Source organism: Xiphias gladius, chromosome 18 (assembly GCF_016859285.1).
Source record: "Xiphias gladius isolate SHS-SW01 ecotype Sanya breed wild chromosome 18, ASM1685928v1, whole genome shotgun sequence".
NCBI lineage: Eukaryota > Metazoa > Chordata > Actinopteri > Istiophoriformes > Xiphiidae > Xiphias > Xiphias gladius.
In genome coordinates this window covers 21,258,770-21,285,103 of record NC_053417.1, presented here as the reverse complement: position 1 = coordinate 21,285,103, position 26,334 = coordinate 21,258,770, and the positions used below count along the sequence as shown (strand labels likewise).

The 26,334-nt window shown below is 40.5% G+C and overlaps 1 protein-coding gene across 1 annotated transcript in view; it reads right to left on the bottom strand.

Annotated features, from left to right (window-relative positions):
* Positions 1–307: 307 nt before the first annotated feature.
* The window catches only part of LOC120803484 (adenylate cyclase type 6-like), a 44,788-nt gene continuing 18,761 nt past the window's right edge, over positions 308–26,334 (bottom strand). Inside the window, exons 4-24 of the mRNA XM_040151976.1 lie at positions 17,786–17,935; positions 15,875–15,996; positions 13,091–13,202; positions 11,915–12,042; positions 11,657–11,815; positions 10,033–10,174; positions 9,277–9,405; positions 9,150–9,178; positions 8,896–9,043; positions 8,671–8,768; positions 7,192–7,279; positions 6,966–7,082; positions 5,988–6,146; positions 5,665–5,840; positions 5,049–5,075; positions 4,901–4,930; positions 4,067–4,199; positions 3,665–3,928; positions 3,313–3,517; positions 3,049–3,173; positions 308–1,605 (exon numbers count right to left, since the gene is read on the bottom strand). Of these exons, the coding sequence (XP_040007910.1) occupies positions 1,477–1,605; positions 3,049–3,173; positions 3,313–3,517; positions 3,665–3,928; positions 4,067–4,199; positions 4,901–4,930; positions 5,049–5,075; positions 5,665–5,840; positions 5,988–6,146; positions 6,966–7,082; positions 7,192–7,279; positions 8,671–8,768; positions 8,896–9,043; positions 9,150–9,178; positions 9,277–9,405; positions 10,033–10,174; positions 11,657–11,815; positions 11,915–12,042; positions 13,091–13,202; positions 15,875–15,996; positions 17,786–17,935 (2,670 nt within the window). The 3' untranslated portion in view covers positions 308–1,476. The remainder of the gene's footprint in view (positions 1,606–3,048; positions 3,174–3,312; positions 3,518–3,664; positions 3,929–4,066; positions 4,200–4,900; positions 4,931–5,048; positions 5,076–5,664; positions 5,841–5,987; positions 6,147–6,965; positions 7,083–7,191; positions 7,280–8,670; positions 8,769–8,895; positions 9,044–9,149; positions 9,179–9,276; positions 9,406–10,032; positions 10,175–11,656; positions 11,816–11,914; positions 12,043–13,090; positions 13,203–15,874; positions 15,997–17,785; positions 17,936–26,334) is intronic.

Below are 26,334 nucleotides of genomic sequence, written 5' to 3'. Positions count from 1 at the left end.
CGTCATAATAATAACAACATTATGAATATACAAATGATGGATACAGAAGTGATACAAAATACCCTACGTTAAAACAAACAAAAATGAAAACAAGATACCACAATCAGACATGCTTCAAAGCGGTTATGTTTGGCAAGAAAGCAGTTTTGTTGTATCATAAAAACCTCACAGTGAAAATAGTTATGCCCCTTCAGGATTACAAAGCACAGTATTCAGTCAAAATCAATATATATATATTTTTTTCCGTCATCTATTTCTTCTTCATAGAAGAGCCAGGCTGTGCGGTACCACTGCGTTGAAATCCAAGGTCCCCCCCCCCCCCTCTCCCCGATGGCTCTGGAACAACTCTCTGCTCTAAGTTCCTTCATTTCCTTTTGCACCAAAAAAAATACTTCACTGAAAGGGAAGGAGCAGTCGATGACAACATACTGTTAGGCCTGAAACCAGCTGTGCACTGGCTGCTCAAGCTCTAAAGAACCGATCTGACATGAAGTGATGATGAAGAGGATCCTAATCCTAGCTTGAGCTACTTCTAGATAGATAAAGAGATAAAAATATAGATTTCCGATATGACCTCCCAATAACATCCTTACTCGTCTTTAGTAGTTTTGTCTAGAGGCTGAGGGCAGTATCATAATTTAGAGTTAATGTGATCAGCTCTTTGCTGCCTGAATGACAGACAAAATAAATTAATTGTACATACTTTATGAAAATAATGAAGCAGCCTTTGCCTCCAGCAGTCGGGCAAAAAGACAAAGGGTTCAGGCCTTCTGCCAAAAAAACAGAGGCGTTGGTCATTGCGGACTTTAGCGAGAACATATCAAACATGTCTTGCCTTGCTTTTAGTAAATACTTTAGTCTTTGGTCAACATATTCCTCCTCAGTTTATACATATATTCATACACACACAAATATGCATGTACATACACACTAATAAACGTGTAATAAACTGGATATTTGTGCACGTATGTATTCACACTTTTTCATAAAGGACCTTTTGCACAAAACATCGAGATTGAAATAAATAATTAATCCAGAAACAAAATATGAGTACCTGTTCTTAATTCATGTGAAAAAAAATTACAGAAAAAAATCCAAAAACAAAAAAAAAACACAAAGTAAAATAAAAAGTAGCCTTATGTACAGCGTTAATCTTCTTTTGACACAGGCTAAAAGGCGTTTTAAATAAACAGACTTTGCATCTTTCAAGAAGCCTGAGAGAGAGGCTAGACATGAGAAAAACACTTGTCCTTCAACATGTACGTGGGCCAAAATGGCTGTCAAACGAGAACATTTTCCTCTCATCAAGAACACTTTCCTTTTGAAGTCTTAAAAGTTTTTTTTTTTCCTCTTTGCTTGGGATTCAAGTGATGGCGTCTCTAGTTTTCAGCCATTCGCTCACACTGTGAGTCCTCACTCAGTGGTGCTGTGTCCTTGCCGTGGGGATCATCCCAGCATCTACTGCTGCCACGGCTGCTAACTGTTGGGCGGTCCATCGTTCAGGAAGTAGGTTGTCATTTCCCCTTTACCTTTGACCTTAACAACCCCACGACACTCCAGCACGTACCCTTTGCTTGCCAGCACCTGGTAGAGGTCTGTGGTCACCTGTGAGCAGAACAGGAGAAGGCAGATTTACAGGATGCTGGATACATTTTAAATTCCCCAAAAATATCCAATTTGTTCACTTATTTTAAGCAGATAAATAATTCCGATTGTCCCAAACATCATTATTTTCATTTTTTGTTGGTTTAATCTTCTCCTTAAATTTACAAGTAGAAGGCTGCTCATTTCAGCTCTCATGAGGCTGCAGGCTCTTGTAGTCTGCGGTAGTAAGCAAACTTTATTCCAAGGTTGACAAAAATAATGCCAACACAAAGTTCCATTTAAAGCTGCACTAATTAAAGCTACAGGATTTAACTTTTTTCTAATATATTTTAGTTGAAGTATGCTCCAAGACATATCTCAATGTGGAGAGGTGCGGTCAAAGGCTTCTTCTTCTTCTTCTTCTTCTCAGAATCATTAAAGAGCCTGGCAGCAGTGCAGAGATATTCCCATTTACAGGTTTTCTAACCAATCAGAGAAGGCCAAAGTTGGGGGTAGGAGCTCACGGCTGGCAATCAATACACGAACTCGCTACTGGTATAGTGTTCCTCTACACCGGGGCTTCGGCCTAGAATTAGCTGCTGAAGACGTTACTATGGCAGACTCACAGGCTAGCAAGCTCGCAATCCCTACATTAGCTGAGACAGCGAACGCATCGGGTAGCGTAGTTGAAGGGAGGCACGGGGTGGTTTGCGTTTGAGCGTTAGCTGGATTTCTAGACCTTGCATATTGTAGCTTTATACTGGAATATTAACAATGAGTCCAGTGACTACAGGTAATGTGAAAAGGGTCATTCGTAGTGATGAACCCACAGAGACTTATTACACGACATGCAGAGTTTTTAAGCCTTTTAGGTCATTGTTCTGGTTTCATGGCCCTTTAGCGTTAGTGTTTCGGCTCACTCTCACTATTCTCATCACCACTTTCTAGCAGTCACAGCAGGCAGCTGTTGTAAGTGAAATTTGACACAATTTTCGAAATTTTGCCTCTGTGAACCTCCACAATGGATTTGAAACGAAGCCAACAAGATATGATTGAAGTGTAGACTTTCAGCTTTAATTAAAGGGGTTTAACAAAAATGTCATGTTAACTGTTCAGGAATGAAAGCCATTTTTCTACATAGTCCCTCATTTTCAAAGGCTCTCTTAATTATGACCTCGGTAATAAACATATGATTGAATTTACAGCTTTTCGACAATCAAATAAAACTCAACATTACAAACTTTGTATAGGTAGAGTTTATGGGAGAGCTGTTGTATTGAATTGGATTTGATTGTGCTGGAGTACCTAATGAAGTGGCTACTGAATGTAACGTTATTTAAGCAACATTTGTTTTTTACATTGTTGCAATCTTATTTTAATTCTGAAATGTATGTGTATAAATGTGTTCTGCACTTTAAAAACCTGTGTGGGCTGAAATCTGACAGTAGTCACATAAAAACGTACCTGTATGCGGTCAGGCACACCTGTGCTGTCCATACGACTGGCCACGTTGACTGTATTTCCCCAAATATCATATTGAGGCTTCCTTGCCCCAATAACCCCTGCTACCACAGGTCCAATGTTCAGACCTGGGAATCAAAGACAAAAAAAAAACAAAAAACAAAACATCACACTGCATCAACAAAAGCTGCCGTGTTACTGCCTACTACTGTTAATACTTTTGATTTTTGGAAGGTCTCAGAGAGAAAGCATGTGATTTTCCCGTACCTATCTTCATCTGGAAGTTGTTGAAAGAATGCTCGTTGATGTATTTCATCTGCTCCCTCAGTCTCATGGCGTAGTCGGCCAGTGCAGTAATATGGGTACGGCCCTCCTTGTCGTAGGTGGAGTCGTTGAGACCGGAGGCCGCCATGTAGGTGGAACCGATGGTCTTGATCTTCTCTAGCTGCCTGTACTTCTCTTCACTGATGATCTGAGACATGGGGAGAAAAAAAAAAAACAGACATTGATTACATTGGTGCGATTTACAAATGATCACATTTCCTTTTAAGGTCAGCTATAAGCAAAAGGTCAAATCTGCAGAGAGACAGCGTCGCACCGAGCTCTTACAAAACCTCACCTCATCAAAGTCAGCGATGATCTCGTTGAGCAGCCGGAGGCACTCCACCCCCTCGTTGTTGGCCTCCAGCTCCACGTAGAACTCCGAGAAATTGCTGATGGAGGCGAACATGACGGCCACGCACTCACAGGACTGGTAGTACAGCTCGTCGTTACGCCGCTCTCGCGCCAGGAAGTGAGCGGCCACGTCCTTGGGCAGAATATTATGGAGGAGGCGACGGTTGTAGGCCTGCAGTTCCTCCATCTCCTCCTTCTCCTCTGTGGCCTGGGAGTGAAGGTTCTTTATCAGACATGTTCAGCTTTTACAGCGTGTGACATTAGTAAACCACATACGCGCCAGACAGCTCTGCGTGAAGTCAACACGGTCAGACGACGCCCTCTAGTGGTGTAGCGCTGGACGTACCTGTAATTTCCACAGGAAGTCGAGGCGTGCAGTAGATTCGACCTGCTGGGCGTGCAGGTACAGTGCCAGGACGAAGACTGTGAGGATGACTGGAGTCATGACTCTCAGGGACACTTTGGCCACAACAAACGGGCTGGAAAGAGACGGACTCACGGTCAGACTAATGGAAGGCAGATTCTGGGAACTGGGACCAGTGGCGGAAGAAGTGCTAAGATCTTTTACTTGAGGAAAAGTAGTAATACCACGGTGTAGAAATACTCTGGTACAGGTAAAAAAAAACATGCATTCAAAATTTTACTTACAGAAGTATTAGCCTCAAAAATATACTTAAAATGCCAAAAGTAAAATGGCTCATTTTAAAATAATGAATCTTATTTTATCGGATTATGACTAGTGATGCATTCATTTCTACATCCCTCCAGTGTTGCAGCTGGTAAAGGTGAGGTTTCACCACTTTGCAGTCCCGGACAGCTTGTGAATTTTACGCCTGGGGTTCACCAAAGTCTTATCTTAATCTACAATACATCATCGTTTATTTTTGATTCTTTTCTATATGATCAATCGGAATCTGCAAAGTAACTAATGACTATAGCAGTCAAATAAATGTAGTGGAGTAAATTTGCCTCTGAACTATAGTAGAGTAGGAATATAAAACATCCGAAAATGGAAATACTAGTAAAGTACAAGTACCTCAAAACTACACTTAAGTACAGCGGTTGAGTAAATGTACCTAGTTACTTTCCATCATTGGCTGGGAAAAGAGTTTACTACCGGCACTGAAATGATAGTATAGGAGTTAAAAACCTTCAAAAGTAACACTGAATGTAATCTTACCATTGGTTTGTAGTTTCATTGAAACTGGACCTAAAAGCACAAACATAAAAAATAATTCTGGTAAATACAAATAAAGCAAATAATCATTATAATATTAATTTAATAAAAGTGTTTCTTTTGAATCTAAATACAAAATTTAAGATCTTACCATTGAGCACTAGTTTCATTTAAATCACTAGAAAGAGAAAAACTACAGTTAGAACCAATACTGAACTATACACAATTCTGATATAACCTAAAATAAAAGTCATATATGCTTTAATGATTTATATATATACCATGCATTATTGGAGCCAACCTGGACTGCGTATTGTTTGAAAATGTTTGATGATTTATGAGTTTTATACCTAAATTCAAGGTATATTGACCTTTTTGAAACCCTAACAAATTATGCCGAATTGCTCAGTGCATCTGGGTTAAATAAAGAACTTTACCTAAACAAAATAAATGACAAAGTTGAAAAGTTTCTGACTTTAGATCAGGAAATATGTGATTAAAGAATAATTAAACAAGACTAAGAATCTTGCCAAGAATTTGATGCCAACTTTCGATACATTCAACACTTTCTGAGGATCGAGCTGGGGAAACATTTAAAATAAAATATTAAGGTGCAATTCTTAGCCCTACACCAAGATATGTAAAAAAAAAAAAAAGGATCAGTGAAAATTAAGAAAAATTGGTCATTTATTTACCATCTAATTTTACACAAACAACATAAACCCGTTTCCTATTCTCCCTCTAAGCGCCCGGCCTGTGGCACTTACATGGCATTGGACGTGACAAAGAGGTCTGCGTTGTCGAATAGTGCCACTTGTGGCCACTCCACCAGCAGCAGGAAGGTGAGCTGGATGAGCAGCATGAGGGCCAGCTTCCCTATGCTGCTGATCTGCAGGAACACCGAGCAGGCCAGCAGCGTCAGCAGCACACTGTAGCTGAAATACTGGCACAAGCAGATGACAGCAGCATCACAAAGAGGTATTATCCACAACAGATCTCAGAAAAACACAAATGCAAATGTGACATTTTCTTTCTAAAATGGTTGCACAGGGGACACAAACGGTGAAATGGTGACACACAATGAACTTACCTCTGGAAAGGGGCAGGAGGGGCCTTGGCTAGGACAGATCTCTAGACCCCCCTCAACAGACACATTCAAGCTGCGGATCAGACAGGGCGTCACCAGGGCTGCAGAGGTGTTCATCTTCTCTGTAACGCATGCCGCCAAGCTTGTAGTGTCACAAGCAAACTGCAGTGAAGCCAAACACACACACACACACACACGCATATATTCAGCACAGTTTTCAACATGTATGACTAATATACTGTATGGATATCCCTGTCTATGTGTACATCCACATTAAGCTCATTATATTCATAAACACATCTTCTTCTCTCAGTTTTCAGCCCTCCGTCCACACTAACACAGTGTTTTTCTCCCCCCAATACAGAGTTTTTATAAAACTGCCCCCCCCGGAGTGGGCAGGTCATGGGGTATCAGCGTGTACGGGGTAAATTCAGCTTTTCCAGAACAATGACCTACCAGCGCGGTGAGGCTCGGGGGCTGTGTGGCAATTATGTTAAGACTGAACTGAGGTGCACCGGGCTGTCACTCGGCAGAGAAACCGACTGTGTGTAGCCTAGGCCGGGGTGATGTGGCAGCAAAGTTAAGAGGATAATTTTCTGTTATCTCTAACTATTTCTGTAATTTCAGACGTCAATATAGCCGATGATACAGCACAGCTGTTGTCATTAATCTGTATTTATGTTGGATTGTCAGGCGGTGTCCCAACCATGAAATAATGATTTGGTCAGTCGGGCTGTCTGTCCCACTCATGGCCCCACTCCTTACCGGATGTTGGCTGTGATGCAGTTTTGTTGTTTGCAGGGTGAAAAGAGGGCGAAAAAGAAGAGACTGAGCCGTTTTCATGTTGTTAAGCGCTTCCCTGTGGATAGAGCTCTCTACAAAAACGACCTGGGAACGCTAATGTGGACCCACATCGTTTCACAAGAAAACTGCGTTGTAGATGAAGCCTATGTATTTGGGTAGCAGTTAATTTGATTTTACCATATTAACAAAGGCAGAGATGAAGACGAGGATAATGGTCAATACTCCAACCAGGGTGCTGTTGGTGCGAGACTGGACAATCTTCCTTGAAACAGTCTGCATTGCAGCTGGAAAGAGCTACAATTGGGAGTACAGCAAAGAAAAGAGATTTACATTTTAAATATGCAGTGAATGCACAAAAATATGAGCAAAGATTTGGTTTAAGTGTTTTGATAAGCTTCACTACCTTGATGCAAGAGTATATGGCACAGATGAAAAGGATGTTGGCAAGTATGACGAAGATACTGATGTAGATTCCCAGCATGACTGGGGTGCTGCGGGAAAGAATACCAGTTATAACTAAATGTTTTGTGTCGTTTCACAACTAACCTGGTTAGTCAGTCAAACTCTGGTTAAATCCAAACAAGTGAAAACAACTCACTCACAACCGTTTTTTTGTTTGTTTGTTTGTTTTTTTTTGGTGTGACACCAAAGCAGACCAACCACAAGACTGTGTTAGAGTAGACATGTGTTTTTAGCATCAAGCAAACGGTTAGGAAAGCAATCGTGTCAGCTTTCTGTACAAGACTCTATTTGTATTTATGCAAAAAACATTCTGTAATTATGGTAACTTGTCAGTGAGTGAGTATGAGGATTTTTCCCTGATTGATTAGAAAGTGAAAAGGACTTAAAACAGAGGTCAGCAGTTCCACAATAAAAACTGAATGAAATAGGGGAAATATAATATGTTGCGAGGTTCCAGTTGCAGACGTAACTAATATTGTTCATAATCAGTTATTTCCCTGTGAGCACCAAAAAAACATAAGACTTGTCGTCAGTCTCTGAAATGTAATTTCCCTAGGTAGGACCATGTAGCGCTGATGATCCAGGACGATGTCTTCAAAACTGTCCAGTCAATGAGTTAGTTACCTGTCAGTGTCTGTGAGTTGCGAAGGGGGAGGAAATGTCTTAGACACAACTGGTTCTAGAGGTAAATGCCCCATTCATTTTTCCCCATAGACCACATTACATAACTCACAGCTGTAATACTGCTAGAGCTTGGATCAACTGCGTTAGAAAATATCTGGTTCTTTGATAAAAGTCGAAGGTACACGACTGTGTACATAAAAACTTTTTAAGTAAAAAACATCCAGTCCCAGAGATTAAAGTTCTGTTCAGTGCGCCGCTAACGGTGGGTGGGAGTTTGAGATTATGATGCTGAATTAACTGAAGCATAATTTGCAGCTATAATCCGGTCAATTTTGATCTGGATCGAATTCAGTAACTATTTTGCCCACAAATTCAACGACCAAAAAGTTTTGATTTCGCGACCGCTCTGATTCCCTACTCTGACTGGCCCCTTCTCCAAGGCAACAGCAGCCGAAGGCCACGGGCACTGTAGTGTTTAGACCCATCTGCCATGCCAAAATGAAGGACAAAACATGACTGAAACTAGTTGAAATAATTAAAACTGGTGGCCATAACATAAACTTATATGGTCGTTGTATTATCTGGGAGAGTCCTGTGTTTCCTCTCCCACTTTGCAACTTTTAATAAGTCGGTGTGAATGTGAACTGGACCAGAACTAAAAGGTAACCATGTGTAATTTTTTGTATTTTTCCAGACCCAATGAACCAAACTACAGGTGTGAAAGAACCGTTAAACACATAAAGTAAATATTCAAGGATATAAGTTACAGTATTATGTGAATGTGCAAAGTACTCACTGTGGAAAGATTACAATCTGTATGAAGGATATGAAGCAGAATACTAATAGAGTACAAGCAACATAGCCTCCAAAACGGTCGTCCACCTTCTTGGAATACTACGACAGGAGAAAGAACAAGAAGGAGAGTGTCAGAAATGAGCAGCAGCCAGTTCCCTCCTCCAAATGCATGAATTATGTTCAAGTGGAAGTAGAACAGAAAATAATCGGGAGTCTTAGTTTGAACCTTTTTCTCCAGGCTGGAGGTCTGGAAGGTGAGGAGGAACTTCTTAACGTGGTCTTTTCTCAGCTGGTCAATGCTGCGAGCGTCAATGGCTCGCCCAAGAAATTCATCCACCTCATCTTCCGGGTTCATGGCCTCCTGAACCCCACGGCTGCAAAGAGAGGAGAGGGCGCAGATCAGACGGGAGAGAAAAGCGGGATAGAGCAGCCTGCCTTCACACGTGTTCACATGCGTGAGCAGTAAGAGTCAGTACTCACTTGTCTTTACTGGAGGTCTCATCAATCCCCTGAAGAAGAAAGCGGACAGACAAAAATTAAGACTCTTAGAGACAAGCTGCAGTCTGGCTCTATCACCACGAAGGAGTGTGTTGATGTTGAGTTTCACCATTTGTCTGAAGACTTTAGAGTCTTTGGTCCTGGAGAAGGTCCTGTCGGGGACCCAGCGTGGCATCAGCCCCTCATTAGAGTTGGCTCTCGTCCGCTGCATCTTCGCCATCATCGCCTTCTCCTCCTTCTGCTCAGAGGGAAGAACATGAGGACTTGACCAACTGTTTCTCATACAAAACAACACACAGTGAATGATAACAGAAGTCACTACATAGAACTCTTTGATCAGCTACTTCTTTATGTTACAGTCACTCCACTTGTCACTGTACATCACCACCACCAGCATTAGACCGCGTTGAGACCAACTGTACCCTGTGTGAAATAATGCAGCCCCCTCATTTATTTGAATGGGATCTGTAGCGTGGGTGTCAACTCAGAGGCTGCCTTTTTCCATAATATTCTAAACCAGTGCGCAGTGTCTGAAAAACCTTCAAACTCATGGATGTGTCACTCAAACCGGACTTCCTGCAATGTATTTCACGCCTTACCAGGTGTCTGAGGCTTCACGCACCAACATTACCCCTTAAATTTTGGGCCTTTTTTTGTTCTGAATGCCCACTAAAGCATCAAAACTCCACTTATTTGCTCAGTGCAGGGGTATACATACTGTATCTGCGAATTATTTTGGGCCTACGCATGGGGCTCTTTTAGCCTGGAATGGAAAACTCTGATCAACGTTTCAATTCCGTGAAGTCTCTCAAATTTGTAAACCTCTTATATTTGTACTGAGCTGTGTGTGTTTTTGTGCACTGACCCGTTTCTGGCTGCAGCCAAGGACCAGGAAGGTCTCAATGCTGTTCTCCTTCAGATATGCATTCCTCTCACCCCCAAAGCCTGGCTCCACCTCATAGTCTCCATTAAGATACTGCAATGTGGCCTTTGTGATGTGGATCCGCCTGCAGAGACAAAAAGACCAGAAATTACAGTATATATATAAAGCCTGCATATGTTTCTTCATGTTTGACTGTAGGAATTGGATGTGTGGCTTTTTTTCTTTTTTTTTTTCTTTTTATAACTTTACTGGTGTATGCAGAAAAGAGGAATGACTCATACATTTCTAAACATATAGAGCAACTCCAGAATTATCATGTAACACAGGCTTGGGACATTATATGAAATATATTTATGCGAATTCTAATTTTTTAAAGTAAAGAGCTGATAAACATCAAACGTGCTTCACAGCGTCTTCTAGAAAGTATCAGTTTTTGATTGCAGAGATTGTTCAGAATTTCAGTTTTCCACATCATTTGAAAAAAGTCTGAAATTGGTCTTATTGTTGTTGTTCTTGATTTGTGAATGTGTTATTTCCCCAACCGACAAAGACGTTTTATACATCGACTGACTTGTTATCAGAATGAAACGATTGGGCTGAAACGATTAGTTGATTAATTGATTAGTCAATCGACAGAAAAATAAATGGGAACTATTTAAATAGTTGGTTAATTGTGTCGGTAATTTTTCAAACAAACGTCGTGAAAAAATGCTCCACATTTCTTAGATTCCAGCCTCTCAAAAGGCAGGAGTGAACTGAATATCTTTGGGTTTTGGACTTCTGACAAAACAAGACATTTGACGATGTCAGCCTGGATCCTGCAAAGTTGTGATTGGCATTTCTTCTCTGTTTAGAAGAAATTACCAAATGATTAATCGATACAATAATAAGCAGATTATTCAACAATGAAAACAATTGTTAGTTGCAGCCTTAGTATGACCAGATAAAAATAAAAGGATGCGTTTCTGCAAAATTAAATTAATTTGTTAAAGCAACAAAATTCAACCAAAATCTGACAACAATATTTTGGAGTAGCAGAAGTTGAAAAAATATAATACAATTACAAAATGAGCACAAAGGAGAAATATCTTTATTATTACATAATAATTATGTTTACTTCTTCTAATTATTATTTACTTCTTCTGGATATACAGAATCTGGAAGGGTCTCTGTAAACACGTTTTAAAACTCCAGTAAATGGCCTTGGGTTGATAGCTATTGCTCACTGTGACAGTTTTTCTTATATGCAAACCGCAAACTATAAGTGCAACGATTCGTTGAGCAATCAAATAGTCGATCCACAGAAAGTTGATTTGCAGCTATAATCGTTTCTTAAGCAAAAATGCCAAAAAGAATCACTGGTTTAGGCTTCTTAAATGTGATTTTTATGCTTTTTTTGTTATATATGGTCGGAAAAAATAAGACATTTGAAAATGTCGACGTGGGATGTGGTAAGTTATAAAAGGCCTTTTCCGCTATTTTTTGACAAACAAAATGATTAATTGACTAATCCTGAAAATAACTGTCCGGTTAATCGATAAAAGAAAATAATCGTTAGTTGCAGCCCTTCTGCAAACGTGTGTGAACCTACGCTTATTTCTCTCACCCTGCTTTGCCTCCCGCTTCCATGTGATTGGCCAGCGTGACATCGTTTGACCACACATCAAACTGCCACTTCCTGAGTCCCAGCACGCCGCAGTGCACACGCCCGCTGTGAATGCCAACCCGCATGTTAACGTTGACCCCTGTCACCTCGCGCACCAACCTGCAAACGAACAACCCAGAGGATCGGTATCTCCTCTGCAGCAGGAGGACAAAACTTCGCAAAATACAGCGAACACGTGCAAACACTATTTCCACTCACGAGATGGCCTCTATCATGTCAACACCCATCTCCACACAGCAGTGGGCGTGGTCGGCCCGGGGTTCAGGCAGCCCGGACACACAATAGTAACAATCCCCCAAAATTTTAATACGTAGACAGTGGTTCTCCTGAGAAAGGGAGACACAGAGAGAGAGAGAGAGAGAGAGAGAGAGAGAAAAGGGGTGAAAAGAGAGGAAGGAAAGAAAAAAATTTAAATGTCAAGTGTCCAGAATGTGTCTGATGTTACAAAAAAAAATAAAGGAACAGTTTGATTTTTGGGAAATATGTGCTTGAGCAGATCAATACCACTCTCACGTCTGTCAGTTAAAGGATAGGTCCCCATATTTTCCGTCTGTCTTAAATCAATAGTCAGGTGTCGATATAAACACCTGACTATTGATTTTAGGTTTTGGCTGTTTAATCATAATCACACGCTTATCTGAAGCACATTCAGTGTACTGTAACAGGGGGGGGGCGGCACAATCCACAGTCCTCGCTCAGTGTAAAAACACATTCCACAGTTTCTCTGAAGTTAATATGAGGCTTTCGCAGTCTGAGTTAGACACATCAGGTGTATATTTTCCAATGTTACTGTCTGTTTAGTACAAAATTCCTCCTTTTTGTTTCCCCAGACAGTGTTTTTCTTACTCTACTGTGGTGAAGTGGCAGCAACACAAGGGAGGATTTTTGGATTAAAAGGACTGTAACTTTGGAAGATCTCCACTTGATTTGTCTAACTGTGACTGCTTAAGCTTCATATTAGCTTTAGGTAAACTTTTGAATATATTTTTACACAGAATGAGGACTGTGGATTTTGTCCCCCACCCCTTATATTGAAATTGATTTTTAGGAATGGATCTCTCAGTGAACAAAAGAACGGCCACGGCGAGCAAAACTTGTTGCAGCGTTCATATGGGCACCTGACCATTGTTTTAAGACAAACTTCCAAAACTCTTTAAGTATGAAGTTGGAGCCAGGGGACTGTTAGCTTAGCCTAGCAAAAAGACTGGAGGAAGGTAGAAACAGCTAGCCTGGCTCTGTCCAAAGCTAAAAAAAAAGACAAAAAAAAAAAAAATCAGCTTATCACCACTTCGTAAACTATTTCCCAAACTTTTCCTTTAAGAAAACACGACACAACATGCGGAAAAAACAGACACGGGAGAAAGGAGACTGTACCGATGCAAGCTTGTCGAAACGGGCAAAGAGTTCGTTGAGCGTCATGACTAGCTCCTGCGCTGTACACTGAGAGGCCAGGCTGGTGAAACCCTCGATGTCTGCAAAGAGAATACTGTGGACGAGATCAAGAGGCGGAAAGACAGGATGAGACGGAGGGAAAGAAAAAAAGAGAAAAAACACCATTAAACCCCGACTATAGCCACATTCAGACAGGATAAACATTACAGGAGGAGGTGGGTAACAAAGTATTTCCCCTTGTGATAAAACTCATCGTTCTAGATGGAATTTTAGCCACAGATAAATTACAACAGCTGGGGTTAGTGTTATTTCTAATGTTACTATTATTTAATTAAGTAATTAAATTATTAGCACAGACAGTTGAAAACTATGTAAATGTCTTTGTCTGAATGTCGATGAGGCTATCCAGCTACAACAGTTAGCTACAACAGATGCTGTTTATTCACTGCTGAGAGAAACTTATAGACGTTTTCGGTGGTGGGTGGCAGGAAACGTGCTGCCCCCTCCACCACGTGAAAGAGCCCCACCACGACCTCAAGCTTGGAGAGAGGGGGACTCCTTGACGGGATTGAAATCACTGACCAACAGCACAGGTGATACTGAAATCGTCCCCACCCTCCCCTGGAGGAATTAATACAGTCCGAATACTCTGGTTTCTAGCTTCAGAGGTTTGGTATCAGAGTTTCAGTATCTCTGCCGCATTATGTTACTACCAGGGCTGCTGACCTTGAGAGAGGCAGGAAGTTTGACCATAAAATCTTCTGAAGGAGATCTGTGGTAGTGTAAGGGGAGTGTGTGTGTGCTTGTGTGTGTGTGTGTGTGCGCGTATGTGTGACGGAGAGAGGGACTGTGTGCAGTGTGTTTGCACAGCGCTGTAATTGAATGTGTGCTGAAGCTCTCCATCTTTAGGGATTATCTTATCTTGGTTGCTGGTGATTAAGTATTCCCTCACTAATGTTAATTAGCCTCCACTCTGCCAAACCACTCTACCCTCTTCTGACTCTTACAGTGTACTTGTATGTGCGTGTGTGTGTGTGTGTGTGTGTGTGTGTGTGTGTGTGTCTGTGTGTGTGCGTGTGAATGTGTGTGAATCGTTCTTAGGAAGAATTAGGGAAAATGTTTGTTTTGGGTTCAGATTTTCGACAGGATTAAGCAATACATTTTATGTTTTTTTAGGATGACATCGCATGAAACGATATTCCATTTCTGGTTTGGTCCTTTAACCTCCGGTCACTATTGCTGGCTAAAGTGGACACAAGCAAAAAGTTGATCACTTCACATGGGCCAATTGTACATATCTCAAAGTTGGGAACGCGTGTCCACATTTATGAGGAGCTCGGACAACACAACATCAACCCCAGATATTGGATTAAAAAGATAATCTGCATAGTGCGTTAGCTTGATGTTTCAATGGTGAAAACACTGATGCTTAACTTGATAATAAGGGAGTTGAATTAATAATTTAAGTTATTAACGGTATTTTCATTTGTCACAAACGATAACTAAATCTGCTGATTTTTGCTTTGTTGGTCTGTAAGATGATTTATAGATATGAAATTAAAATACAAGTTTATTCCCCACTAGGTAATATATAACATCATTATTTTATTGATAATATGATTTGGAATAAGCTGCTTTTTAGCCCAAGTCATAGAAAATCTTGACTGTGTGTAATAATAGTACTAAAACCAGATGAGTCTGCACTCTGACCCTGTGTTTTGGATTAAGAACTATTGTATTAACACACATTTTAAACATCCTCTCAGACAATGTTCGTTTATTATATCATATTGTTATAATGACGCAATAAAACACAAAACACCAACACATTCTGATCATCACCATGGCTGTTATAAGAGAAACATGTAGCTGATCCCAGAACCGTGCGGGAGAACTGGTTCAATTAGCGCCGTTATGTAAATAGTAGTCAGGGTTTGTCAGACTGCTGTTGAAAAAAAAAAGTCTCATTTCCTTCCTGCTCTGTTAGTCCTTCACGTTGGACGTTACATCATAAAACTTTTCAAATATTTGCTGAAATGTAGGTGAAAGGTGATCACAGGCAGCCGGTGTCAATCTACACAATGCGACACATTCCCACCGCCGGAGCTGACAGGAAGCTAAAAGACAAAATAAGTGTTTGCTTGTTGCTGAAATGCATACGGTCGATATCATATAATGTACTACAGGGACACCTGACACACTGCCTACTATATGGCCCCGCAAAGTCGGAGTGCAGTTACTAGAGAAGCAGTGAATCTGAGAAAAAAGGGTTTTATGTTGTGTCAGGCTGGACGACAAACTGTAAAACTGTTGTTATAGGTTAAGGTTGTCATACTCTCATGTTAATGTCTTTTTAGGCTGACTATTTTACTTAATTTAATTTTGTTGTTTAGTTACTGCCGATTCAAAAAGCTGTTTTCACAGAATTTACATATTTTTTATGGCATAATATTTGGTAAAGCTTTATTTTAATGTTCATGTATTTTACAGGTAATCTCCTAGAAATTTTTTTTTCTAATTAACTGGTATTTAGTTGGTAATTACAAGGTAAATTACAAGGTAAATTTTACCAGTAAAATAAAGCGTTACCTAATATTTTTTTAAATAGTAAAACAGATACAGGTCAGATACAGGTTATAACTCAATTTTGACCAGGAATGTAGATGGTGCGTTTTGCCTTTGTAGGACAGTGATACAGAAAACAAAGATGATTAAGTGACTGAAATCTTAATTCGTGGGTAAAACAGGCCAAGTGTCCCGGCTGACCTGACATTGTCATGTTTCTGGATATAGATCTTATGAAACATCATGTCTTCCTTCTTGGCATTGATGTCAGCCTTCATCTCCATGGCAACATGCCTTGGCAACACTGACAGCAACAGACGTTCCTGGAAAACACACAAAAAAAGAAACAAAATGCAGACTGTGTCATTCACAGTATTGTCTATCTGTAATCTGTCAAGTGTGTATACAAGTGTGTGTGTTTCTTCTTTTAATCCTGTGATAAGAATTTAGAGTCTTCGACTTAATATGTCCACATGAAGCCGGTTTGTAATTTGTAAACAGATCGGTTTCGGTCTGTTTCAGGCCTCCGTCCTTGGTGTTTCAGCGTGTACGGAGTGAACGGAGCTTTTCCAAAACGACGACCTGAGCCAGTTCCGTGAGGCTCGGAGCTGTGCGGCAGTTCAGTTACGGGGACGTAACGTTTAGTCACCTCTGACTCTCATTGATCGTTCATTTTAAATGCCAGTATAGCCGAATACACAGCAGAGCTGTTGCCATTAAACTATATTTATATTGATTTAGAGGGATGACGTCCTAACCATGGAATAATGATATGTTCATTTGGGCTGTCTGTCCCACTCATGATCCCACTCCTTACCAGATGTTGGCTGTCATGCGGTGCTGCTGTTGCCAACTGAAAGAGGGTGAAGAAGAAGCCGTTTTCATGTTGTTCAGGTGCTTCAAGTCTGTTCATAGCGTGTCTTTTCGAGTTAACCCGGTTCACTCTCTAGGGGGTTTTCTGACAGCTTGTATAACACGTTCTGCTGCCATGAAGGAAATAAATCCCTGACTGGAGAAAATGAGTCAAAAGCGTCTCCTGACGTTTTTACTGCAGAAGTGAATCGGGGACCGAATCATCTGTCCAACAGTCAAAAACATCACCGGATGTCAGAGAGAAGAGCTCAGACAGCTCAAGCTGAAAAATACTAACTGCCAGAAAAAAATCACTCTAGCTGCTTTCAAGAGTCCGACAGGAGAGTGTGTGAGTATGAGACTGATAAACAGAATTAAGAATTAGCTGCACTGGAAAACATATTTGGACGAGCTACACAAATGTGAAAAAAAAGGAAATGCTTTTTCCTAAATAAATAGGGCAATATGAGCAAAAGTATGATCACAATATTGGTTTCTCATATTGAACGCTACGGATAATCATCACAGTTATACATTTAATACCAAGATGGAGGGAGGAAACACATTCAACCTGTTTGCTAGATCTCAAAGATACACACAAGGTGTTTTAGTGAGTAAATCTGAATGTAAACCGAACTCGTTTGTTTGTTCGTTAACAAGAAAACTCCACAGGGCACCTTTTCAAGGGGTATTTTCAGTTTAGGATTGAATCCTAAATAATTTAAATCAAGTTAGGGTTCTAAACTATCATTTACTTTTGAATCGATCACTCCACAACCAACACAGTATGACATTTACGCCTCGACGAGGCAACAGAAACAACGCTTTTGAATAAACATCACACAAAAGAACAGAATGCTATTCTGTACTGAACCGTTTCGAAAGGGTCTGTGTTGTGTGACCCCTCTTCGCCACAGTTTCCTCGTCTTGTGCGGACGTCGGACAACGACGTGCGTGTGTTTTTTGTTTTTCCTTGTTTGGGCCCTACGCGTGTCAGCTACGTTAGCCTGTTGCTGTAGCCTAACGAGGGGGTTGTGCATATGAGAACTGACCCCAATGCAGAACAGATACATTTATCGTAAATCACTCATCAGTTTATCATCATTTGTGTGGGATGTTTTTTCATGACAATTATTAATATATTTATTATTATCGCCCACCCCTATATATACATACAGACAAGTGTGTGTGTGTGTGTGTGTGTGTGTGTGTGTGTGTGTGTGTGTGTGTGTGTGTGTGCGCGCGTGCGCTCATGCCTACCTGTTGCTGATTCTCCCTCTGCAGATGTAGTCTGGCCTGGATGTATCCTCTGGTCTCCTGGAAGGCTTGTCTCTGGGAAACCTCAGCCGGGTAGTGGGTACAGATTCCAATGATGTTGGTGCAGAGGAAGATCAGGACATTAGCACTCACCTGAGGAGAGGAGGGAGGAAGGAGAAAGAAGTCAAGCTTAAGACGAGGGGAAGGAGGGAGTATACCGCTAGTCTGAGATAACAGAGGGAGAAAATCATACAAGTAAGCAGGTATAAAATAGATCACTGATCGTTCTTGCTCAGCCCGCTGTTCAAGGGATTTGTTTCTTATGCATGTTTGTAGTAGTTGCTGCTTCCTGGACAAAATGGTTTCATGAATCAAAACCTCAGAAACATACACAAGATAGGATATAGATGTAGTTTTAAATAAGGGAAATAGATTATTTTATGTTTGAAACAAGCTTAGACGCCCAAGATGTTTTTGTTTTTTTCTGTGGGTTTAACCTTAAATCATGGCAAAAGAGTCCTCCGGTTGACTAGTTTCATTGACAATGAGAGTGACAGTAATGCAGACAGAGATAGAGATAGATAGAGATAGGCCTACAGTACATCTCAAGTTCCTAACTTAACTGGAAAATCCTCACATAAAAAACATAAAAACATTAACTAGGTTTTTATTGCGCTGTCTGCAAGGGGTTAAACTATGATACTAGTGGCATGTATTTCATTCCCGTTTACCACTAACTTTTCTGTTGTCGGTCTCTACGGAGACTGTATGTGCATTAAAGTAACAGTGAAACATAAGTTAGAGCGTCTTTATCTTCTGTAATGGGACGTTTTTCGGTGTGAAACTGAATGGGCGAGGTTTAGTTACTAGAAGAATTTAAATAAAATCCTTTAGATGTTATTGGACGGCTCAAAAGTGCGAAGGGCTTAGCAAATACGGCGGTGTGATACTGAGCTGCAGAAGACTGTTGGCCTCCACACAGACCTCCCACACCTGCATTGTTCAAACACAAGGATGAGGATAAAGGTTAAATGTACAAATTAGACTTCAACCAGATTCTTCGTTTATCTTACACATTTATGTAACCGCCCCCAAAATCAAGATGCATCATACTTTTGGAAGAGAAAAGGGAGGCATTTGGATTTGTAAATACTCAAAGATGATTTTTTTGGACACACATTCAGCGGTTAGTACATGAAGCGCATTATATAATAAATAGGGAGTGATTTCGGACATAACCTAGGGAGAAAAAGGAAAAGATGTTTGTGGCGTCATGGCCAAAGCTTGTTTACTGTTTAGCCGCATTTTAAAAAAGACGTAGATGGACGACACGAGCTGATGACGTGCCTCTGCGCTCATTCACCACGCAGTCCGATGTAACTAAAAACAATAACGTACAATCTGAATTGGATTGCGACCAAGTTTTTACTGAATCGCACTGTGTGACATGAGATGAACGTGCAGGATTGTTGGTTGTTGCATCGCCTAAAAGCCTTTACACCTCGTCAACTGGAGGAAATCAAAAGCACGTAACATGTTTATCCACATATTTGTGTCAAAGCACATACTTTTACATACACCAGTTTAATTTTTGCTTTGTCATACATTAATTTCTGTCCTTTACAACTAACTTTACTTGTTTGTGACTAATCTATACTTTCAAATGGCAGACTCACACACACACACACACACACACGCACACGCAAAAAAACATTTCCTCTGACAGGAAATGGTCCTGTTTGTGGGATCAGTCGCCCCCTTTGCTCCTCACAGTTCACTGACCACCTAATAATTTTTACAGCCTGCTAGTCTGCTGCTGTCTGTTGAGATGCGTCAGTGGTTTAATGTGCTGCTGCGTTGGGAAAACCTCCAGCGTCCAAAAATTGTCCCCAACAGCATTGTGGGAATTGCTGTTGGCCCGTTATAGGGCCACTTCCTTAAAAGATGTGCTCTTGTTTACTGCCTGGATGTGAGACTCTTCACTCCAGAGGCTACATTTGGACACTAACAAAGGTTGAGTGTGGACCAGAAGGAAACCCGGAGATGATACATCCTGTATTAAACACCAAGAGGAGAAAAGAGCTAATGTGAAACCTGAATTCAAACCGTGTTTTTCACGCTGCAGGTCACCGGAGGAGATTAGTTTCCTTTTAATCTTTCTCCTTCTTTTCTTTCTGCGGTATTTATGATCAATATTTGCATACAGTACTTGGGTATGTAGCCAGAATCTATTCACTCACTGACATCTCCTGGGTAGAAATGAAAACACACCAAGGTCACGGCGTTATGTTCATGTTGTTATAATACTGTCCCTTCAGTTCACATTTTAAACATACACATTACAAACTGGGAAAAAACCCAACGTAACACATGAAGGAAAACGATAGCTCCTATTACTGTGCATGTTCACCAGTGTCGGTTTTTAATCCTGTAATATTTGTTTTTTCTCTCACACATGAAGCTACCAGTTTAATTACCCTGCAAGAAGAAATGGTGACATGAGGCATCCTTGTCTTGTGCTTCAGCCTAAAGAAACCTGAACATATTCCGTTAGTTGTATCGTTTTGATGATGGACTACAACAGTGATCCAGTTGCAGTCCATATTACATTCATGTAAAACATAATAGAAATTTGCATCTCAGGATAAATGTGAAAATTTCTTAAATGATAAATGAAATTACCTCCTCTTGGTGTACCTTCAGGATTTTCCCAAATAATTATGAAATTTTGAAGTTAGAATCAGAAAGAATCAGTATTCTCACATATAAATATAAATGTTTATTTTCTGAAATAGACACTTCTTGCAAAAATGCAATAGATACTTTCATGGGGCTTCTTAATATTTTAATATTTCACAATATTGCATTTAAATCTACAGTGCACGTTTTGGAGCATTACTGTAAAACTTCTATATTTCAAACTTTACAGGTCAGAACTGGAGAGAACTTAATCGGATAATTAAGAAATAAAAAATGGCAACCACTGAAATGGAGAAACAAACCAGAAATAGGTCTCGGACGTTGTGCTTGTAGAAAAAATTGTTCTTTCTACAACTCAAGAGGCTGGTTTGGAGAAACGTTAAGGCATCTGGGCAGCTCATGATGAATATACAGTCCTTCAGACTTATTAACTTATTAACAGACTTATTAGCTTTTTCAGCACGATCCAGGTTGTTTTGGATTATTTGTTAAATACCTTTCACTTTTAAGATCTTCCTTAGAATCTCCTCACTGTTGCACCTCAAGTGTTTTGCCACAGAACCCCATGCTTCATTTACTTTTTTAAGTTTAGAAATCATCTGAGCAATCATCTCCTCATTTATTCTGTTGATTTCCTGCACTTTTACTCTATTGTGCCATTTCTCACATTTCAATCAGTCTTACTGTTAATGTAGAGTTTTGAATGCCTTCTTAAAAAAGAAAAACACATGGTGCAATCTTGAAATTGCCCATGATGAGAGCTTTTCTACCATCCTAATATTGGTCAAAGCTATTTGTTCACATGTAAACGGAATGGATGAATGAAAACTATAAACCGTGGTTGCAAAAGAATTCTGAGAATAGCAATAGGGGATAAAGGTGACCCAAGGTGACATAGTTTACAGAGTATCGCAGTCACAAGAATAGAAACAGATGGGCAATGGATAGATGAGTTTGAAAAGAAAGCAAGCAAGGGGTGTGGTTAAAAAAAAAAATAGACCGGCAGCTTAATGGACAACACAGATACAACAGAAGCAGGGCAGATGTTGAGGGTAGGAAGGAAGTTAGTTGGTAAGGCACAGGATGAGGAATGAAAAAGACGAGGTGAAGACGACAAGAGGAAGAAGAGTACCAGTGAGTGAGATCTGCAGAGAGAGACAGATAGAGAGCAGGACAGATATGGGCCACAGTGACATTAGGCAGATGGCTCAGAGCGCTCAGCTCTGTTTACATTACTCTCACTGTTCAAGCAAAAACAGCCAAGAGACAAAAGTGAAACCTGCAGCATGATGTGTGTTTGCAGGTGTATACCTCCCGTCAGGCCATATGTGTGCGCAGGCAATACTTTTATTTGTGGATGTGTGTTTTCTCTCCATATACGATGCGCTGCGGCTACTATAAGTATTTATCCGCTGAGATTCACTCAACATGCGTAGCATACTCCATATGTCTGAGCCCACAGGCTCAAACTAATTGCTTGCTTTTCTCAAGAGGGCAAGGGCTAGTGGGTTTACAGAGCACACATTAAGGTCCTGTGTTTACGCAACAGCACTCCACCTCTTTAGGAGCTCTGCTCACCAGCGTTTCACCTGCTAGCTGTACACGCCGCCACGCTCCCAGTGCAAGCCCACTGCACCTGCTCATGTCCACAGCGCTCAACAAAAAACGTATTTTATCAAAACTCATCCCCTATCACCTTATCCTGTCGGCCTTTCCTTTGCCGGTGGGTCCAGCACCATTATAATAATACCACCACACATTACAATCTTCATTGCTCACTCCCCATCAGGTGGGGTTCATGACTGAGTTACCAATATGATTATGGCCGTCTAAAAGGATTATGTTCAGTTGGTGAAGACTAAAATAAACCGAGTATTGAACGTCACATCACTGGAACATCACATAGTGTTTTTGCCATAAAAGCAGTCGTCATTTCCCCGGGGGGTGATATGATGGAAGCAGCTGGCCGGTCTGTGGAAAGGACCTATGCCTAATCCCTGGATATCAAAATGGCATTATGTAAGAGCTGTTCTGATCTAGACAGGACAGGCAAAACAACAGTAATACTGGCTATTCAGCACAACATAGATTAAAAGGTATTTTGCCACAAAAAACCCGCAACAGCTTAGGGAGGATAAGCAGGCTAAATCAATAAATGATCAACATGGCTCTATGGGTGGACTGCTAGACATATCAACAACTCTATGCTTAAAGGAGCTTTTTGTAAGTTTTTGCTATCCCCGCGTAGCCAACGTTTGCATTAATGGCTGTTTACTTACAAGTCTACAAGAAACGTTGCGACTACGTCAAACTTCATTCCTCTACTCACCCAGAGGTGTCCCCAGTGGTGGAAAGCAACGCCAGTGTTAACTCTGGTTTTGCTTTCTGTTTCTTCTTTTCTTCTAATGACGTTACCATGGTAACCAGCTAGCCCCGGCTCGGCCGGCCCATCTCGTCAACTTCCAGTACTGTTGCTACACAGTTGCTCACCTGAAATGCCTCCACAACAAATATGAAGCAACTGTAAGGAACCCCCTGTAGTAAAGTATTTTAAACGTTATTTAAATTTTCGGGGGTATCCCAAAGTTTCCAAAGCTACCCAATATGTGTATGCACACACAGTATGTAATGATGCACAACAATTTTACTCTTCGATGGAAAGGTGCAGGTGTAAAAATCACAAGTCTTAAGTTTGAATATGTCCCTCAGCATAAACATCATATAGCTTCAATGAAGAGCTAGATAAGTTAATAACTGTACTTTTTCTCATAATTATTACCTAAAAGTGTGTTAACAGCATCATTAATAAGACAAAGAAGTCATATTTCGGAGAAGATTAGTGTGAACAATGTCTGTGGCACACAATCAATCCATCAATTAATGACTGTGGGTGTATGACTTTAACATTGTGTGGGGTTTTAAAATGTGTGGTTTGCCTGAAACATTATGAAAGTTAAATTCTGCCACCTGTAAAAATCTAAATCCACTCCCTTATCTAATTTTTATTCCCTTATAGTGATGAGATACTGTCTTGATATACTGTATTTACAGTATATAAATATATGAAATATTATTATTAGAAACTTTCTCTTCATTATGACTTATAATCTTATAATATCTCATAATAATAATCACAGTTATTACAATTTATCCTGAAAGGGGGGCGTGAAGGTTTGTACAAATTTTGCTAGCAATCGAACAATAGTTTTTGAGATGTTTGACAAAAAAACTACAAATGTCATCCTATGGTGACACTACAGGAAAAGTCACCAAACTCAGTAAGACACTCATCACCACTCTACATCTGATGAAAGCCCTCTGAAGCTACTGTCTCCAAGCTGGACCAGCAAACGAGGATGGGAAAGGGGGCTAACGGGATATTCAGAAACTATATTTATAATTTTTCTCCTCCTTTATGATGGATTTAGCATGGCAGCCATTTACTTTAGCAGGATGTCTGTGGTCCTGACAGTGGGTCTATAAATATTGACTTTTAAGGCCATCGGGCCCCTTTTCAGTCTGGGAAATAGTTTAAACAGGAGAGAGCAATGTGGGAGAATGTGGACAAATGGAACATTTAACAGCATCCTACAAGACAGACACAAATCTAATGTATCCTGAGAAAAATTATGTAAGTATATATAATAAATATTTCACATTAACAATGGATCATATGGCTATTTGCATGTGAAAGAAGTTGCTCATTGTGAAGAAGAGAGATTTATCGCCTGACTCTCCTGCCCCCCTTTGGCTTTCCGGAGCACGATAGCGTCTTTTTTTAGCTCGTTGTTTTGGTTTTCCAGCTTTAGTGTTTTGGTTCACTCTCACCACTCTCAGCATCATTTTTTGGTAACAACAGGCAGCTGTTTTTAGCTGGAAAAACACACTATAGCTGCTAAAAGCCCGATATGTCCTTCAGGAATTGGTGGAGACCAAAACCGGAGCTAAAATTGGACTTATATTAGTCAGGTGGCCAGAAACATTATTCAAAATGAATGATAATTTCGCTTTATGTTAGCTGGATGTGTAAATAAGCAACTATTTGGCAATAGGTCCGCCACATCAACGTGAAAGGTGAGGACAGGTGAGTGCTGTGTTCATGGCTTATTTCTGCTGCCCCCAAGTGGCCAAGAAATCTGTTATTGCAGGTTTTTATTGCAGGTTCAACCTAAAGGAAAACAATTCAACAGAAAAACAAATGTAGACGGCCTATCCATTGAAATAACTAAAACAATCTTCTCCAAGACAGAACGTAGGATGTGACTAATGATCAGCGCTCAAAGCCAATTCCATTTCAGACCACTCAATCTTAATCAAACTGGCTATGGTTTCTGTATGGTGCAAAGTCCCAGTGCCTCTTTTCTTTTCCTCACATGGCACAGCATTAGGTGACCTATCCCCTCCTTTAATCCCACCATCTTGCTCTCCATCCCACTTAACAATACTCAGCCAACACCCAAAACCGAGACACTGATCACAGGAAGGTGAGTGTGCGAGTATGTGAGCGTGCAGATGCGCAAAACCAGCAGGTCAGGGAAAATCTTAACATTTTCACCGGGCATCTGGTAGTGTTACTGTACCACTTCATTTATTCATTTATAGACCCCGTGCAAGTGGGGTCACCTGACAGAATGAAAAGTTCAGACGGCTTTAAAATGAAATGACTGAAATAAAGAGTAAAGTTACTTTCGGGACACGCACTGTGCATGCAGACACTGGAATGCTTCACACAGTGTAATTTACACATTGAATCCCTTTAGTTACATCCATTAGCAAGAAAAAAATCAGATACATTTCTCAAGAGTCATGCTTTTTCTCTTCTGCCCAGTCAGTCAGCTTAGAAGTTGTTGTTGCAAAAACAAGATTTGCTAAAATGTGTATGTAGGTATTATGTTCACTTTTTTGACTTAATATTACTGTTAGAGAGGTCATTTTGAAGCCAGCAGGCATTATAGAAGACGGAGATGTGATGATGAAGGTGATTTTATATATAACGCAGCGTCTCTCTCTCTCTCTCTGTCGCGCTCTCTCTGCGTGTGCTTCTTTCTCAGTCTTGTGAAAGGTTTTGCTTAGTGTTGGCCCGTGACTCACACCCACGGAGACTGTGAATTATCAGAGATGGCAGCGCAGCTTTCACTTAGCAACTATCACCCACATTCCACAGCCTCCCTCCAAAGACCTGCAGTCCCCCATCCAGGTTCAGGGAGGGAGCAGCGTGGGGACCTGTTGAAAGGCGTGGGGGCTGCGGGGTGAGGGGCTCATGACTTTGTCTTACAAGCTCGTTACGGCGACATACCACATACAGAACATATTGAAGCTGTAAATAACAGTTGTTTTTAGGAGAGGGTGAAAAAACCAACAGTAGTAACAACCAACGACCAAAAAAACCCAACAGAGGCCCCCACCCCCTGGAACAATCTCTCAAAACACATTTGTGGCTGTACCAAACTGTCCACATTTTTAAAAAACTACTCAAAACTCACCTTTTTAGAACTGCTTTTAATGTCTGATTTAATGTCCCCTGCTACGTGATGTACTTTTAGTGCGTTCTTAAGCTTTTGGTGTGTTTTATATTATTTGAAAGCTTCTTTGAGTATTTTGAAAACCACTCTATAAATAAAATGTATTATTATTATTATTATTATTATTATTATTATTATTATTATTATCATCTAGTATTCTGAATCAATTCACAAATGGCAAAAATCAATATTTGTCAGTGTTAGTTAATAACATTATGTTGAAAGATTGAAAAAGGTAGAACTCAACCACAAGGACATGGTGCAGCACCCGGGTGGTGTACAGCGCAACCATACTAGTAATATTAGAGTAATATAAGCTGTGTCCCAAAT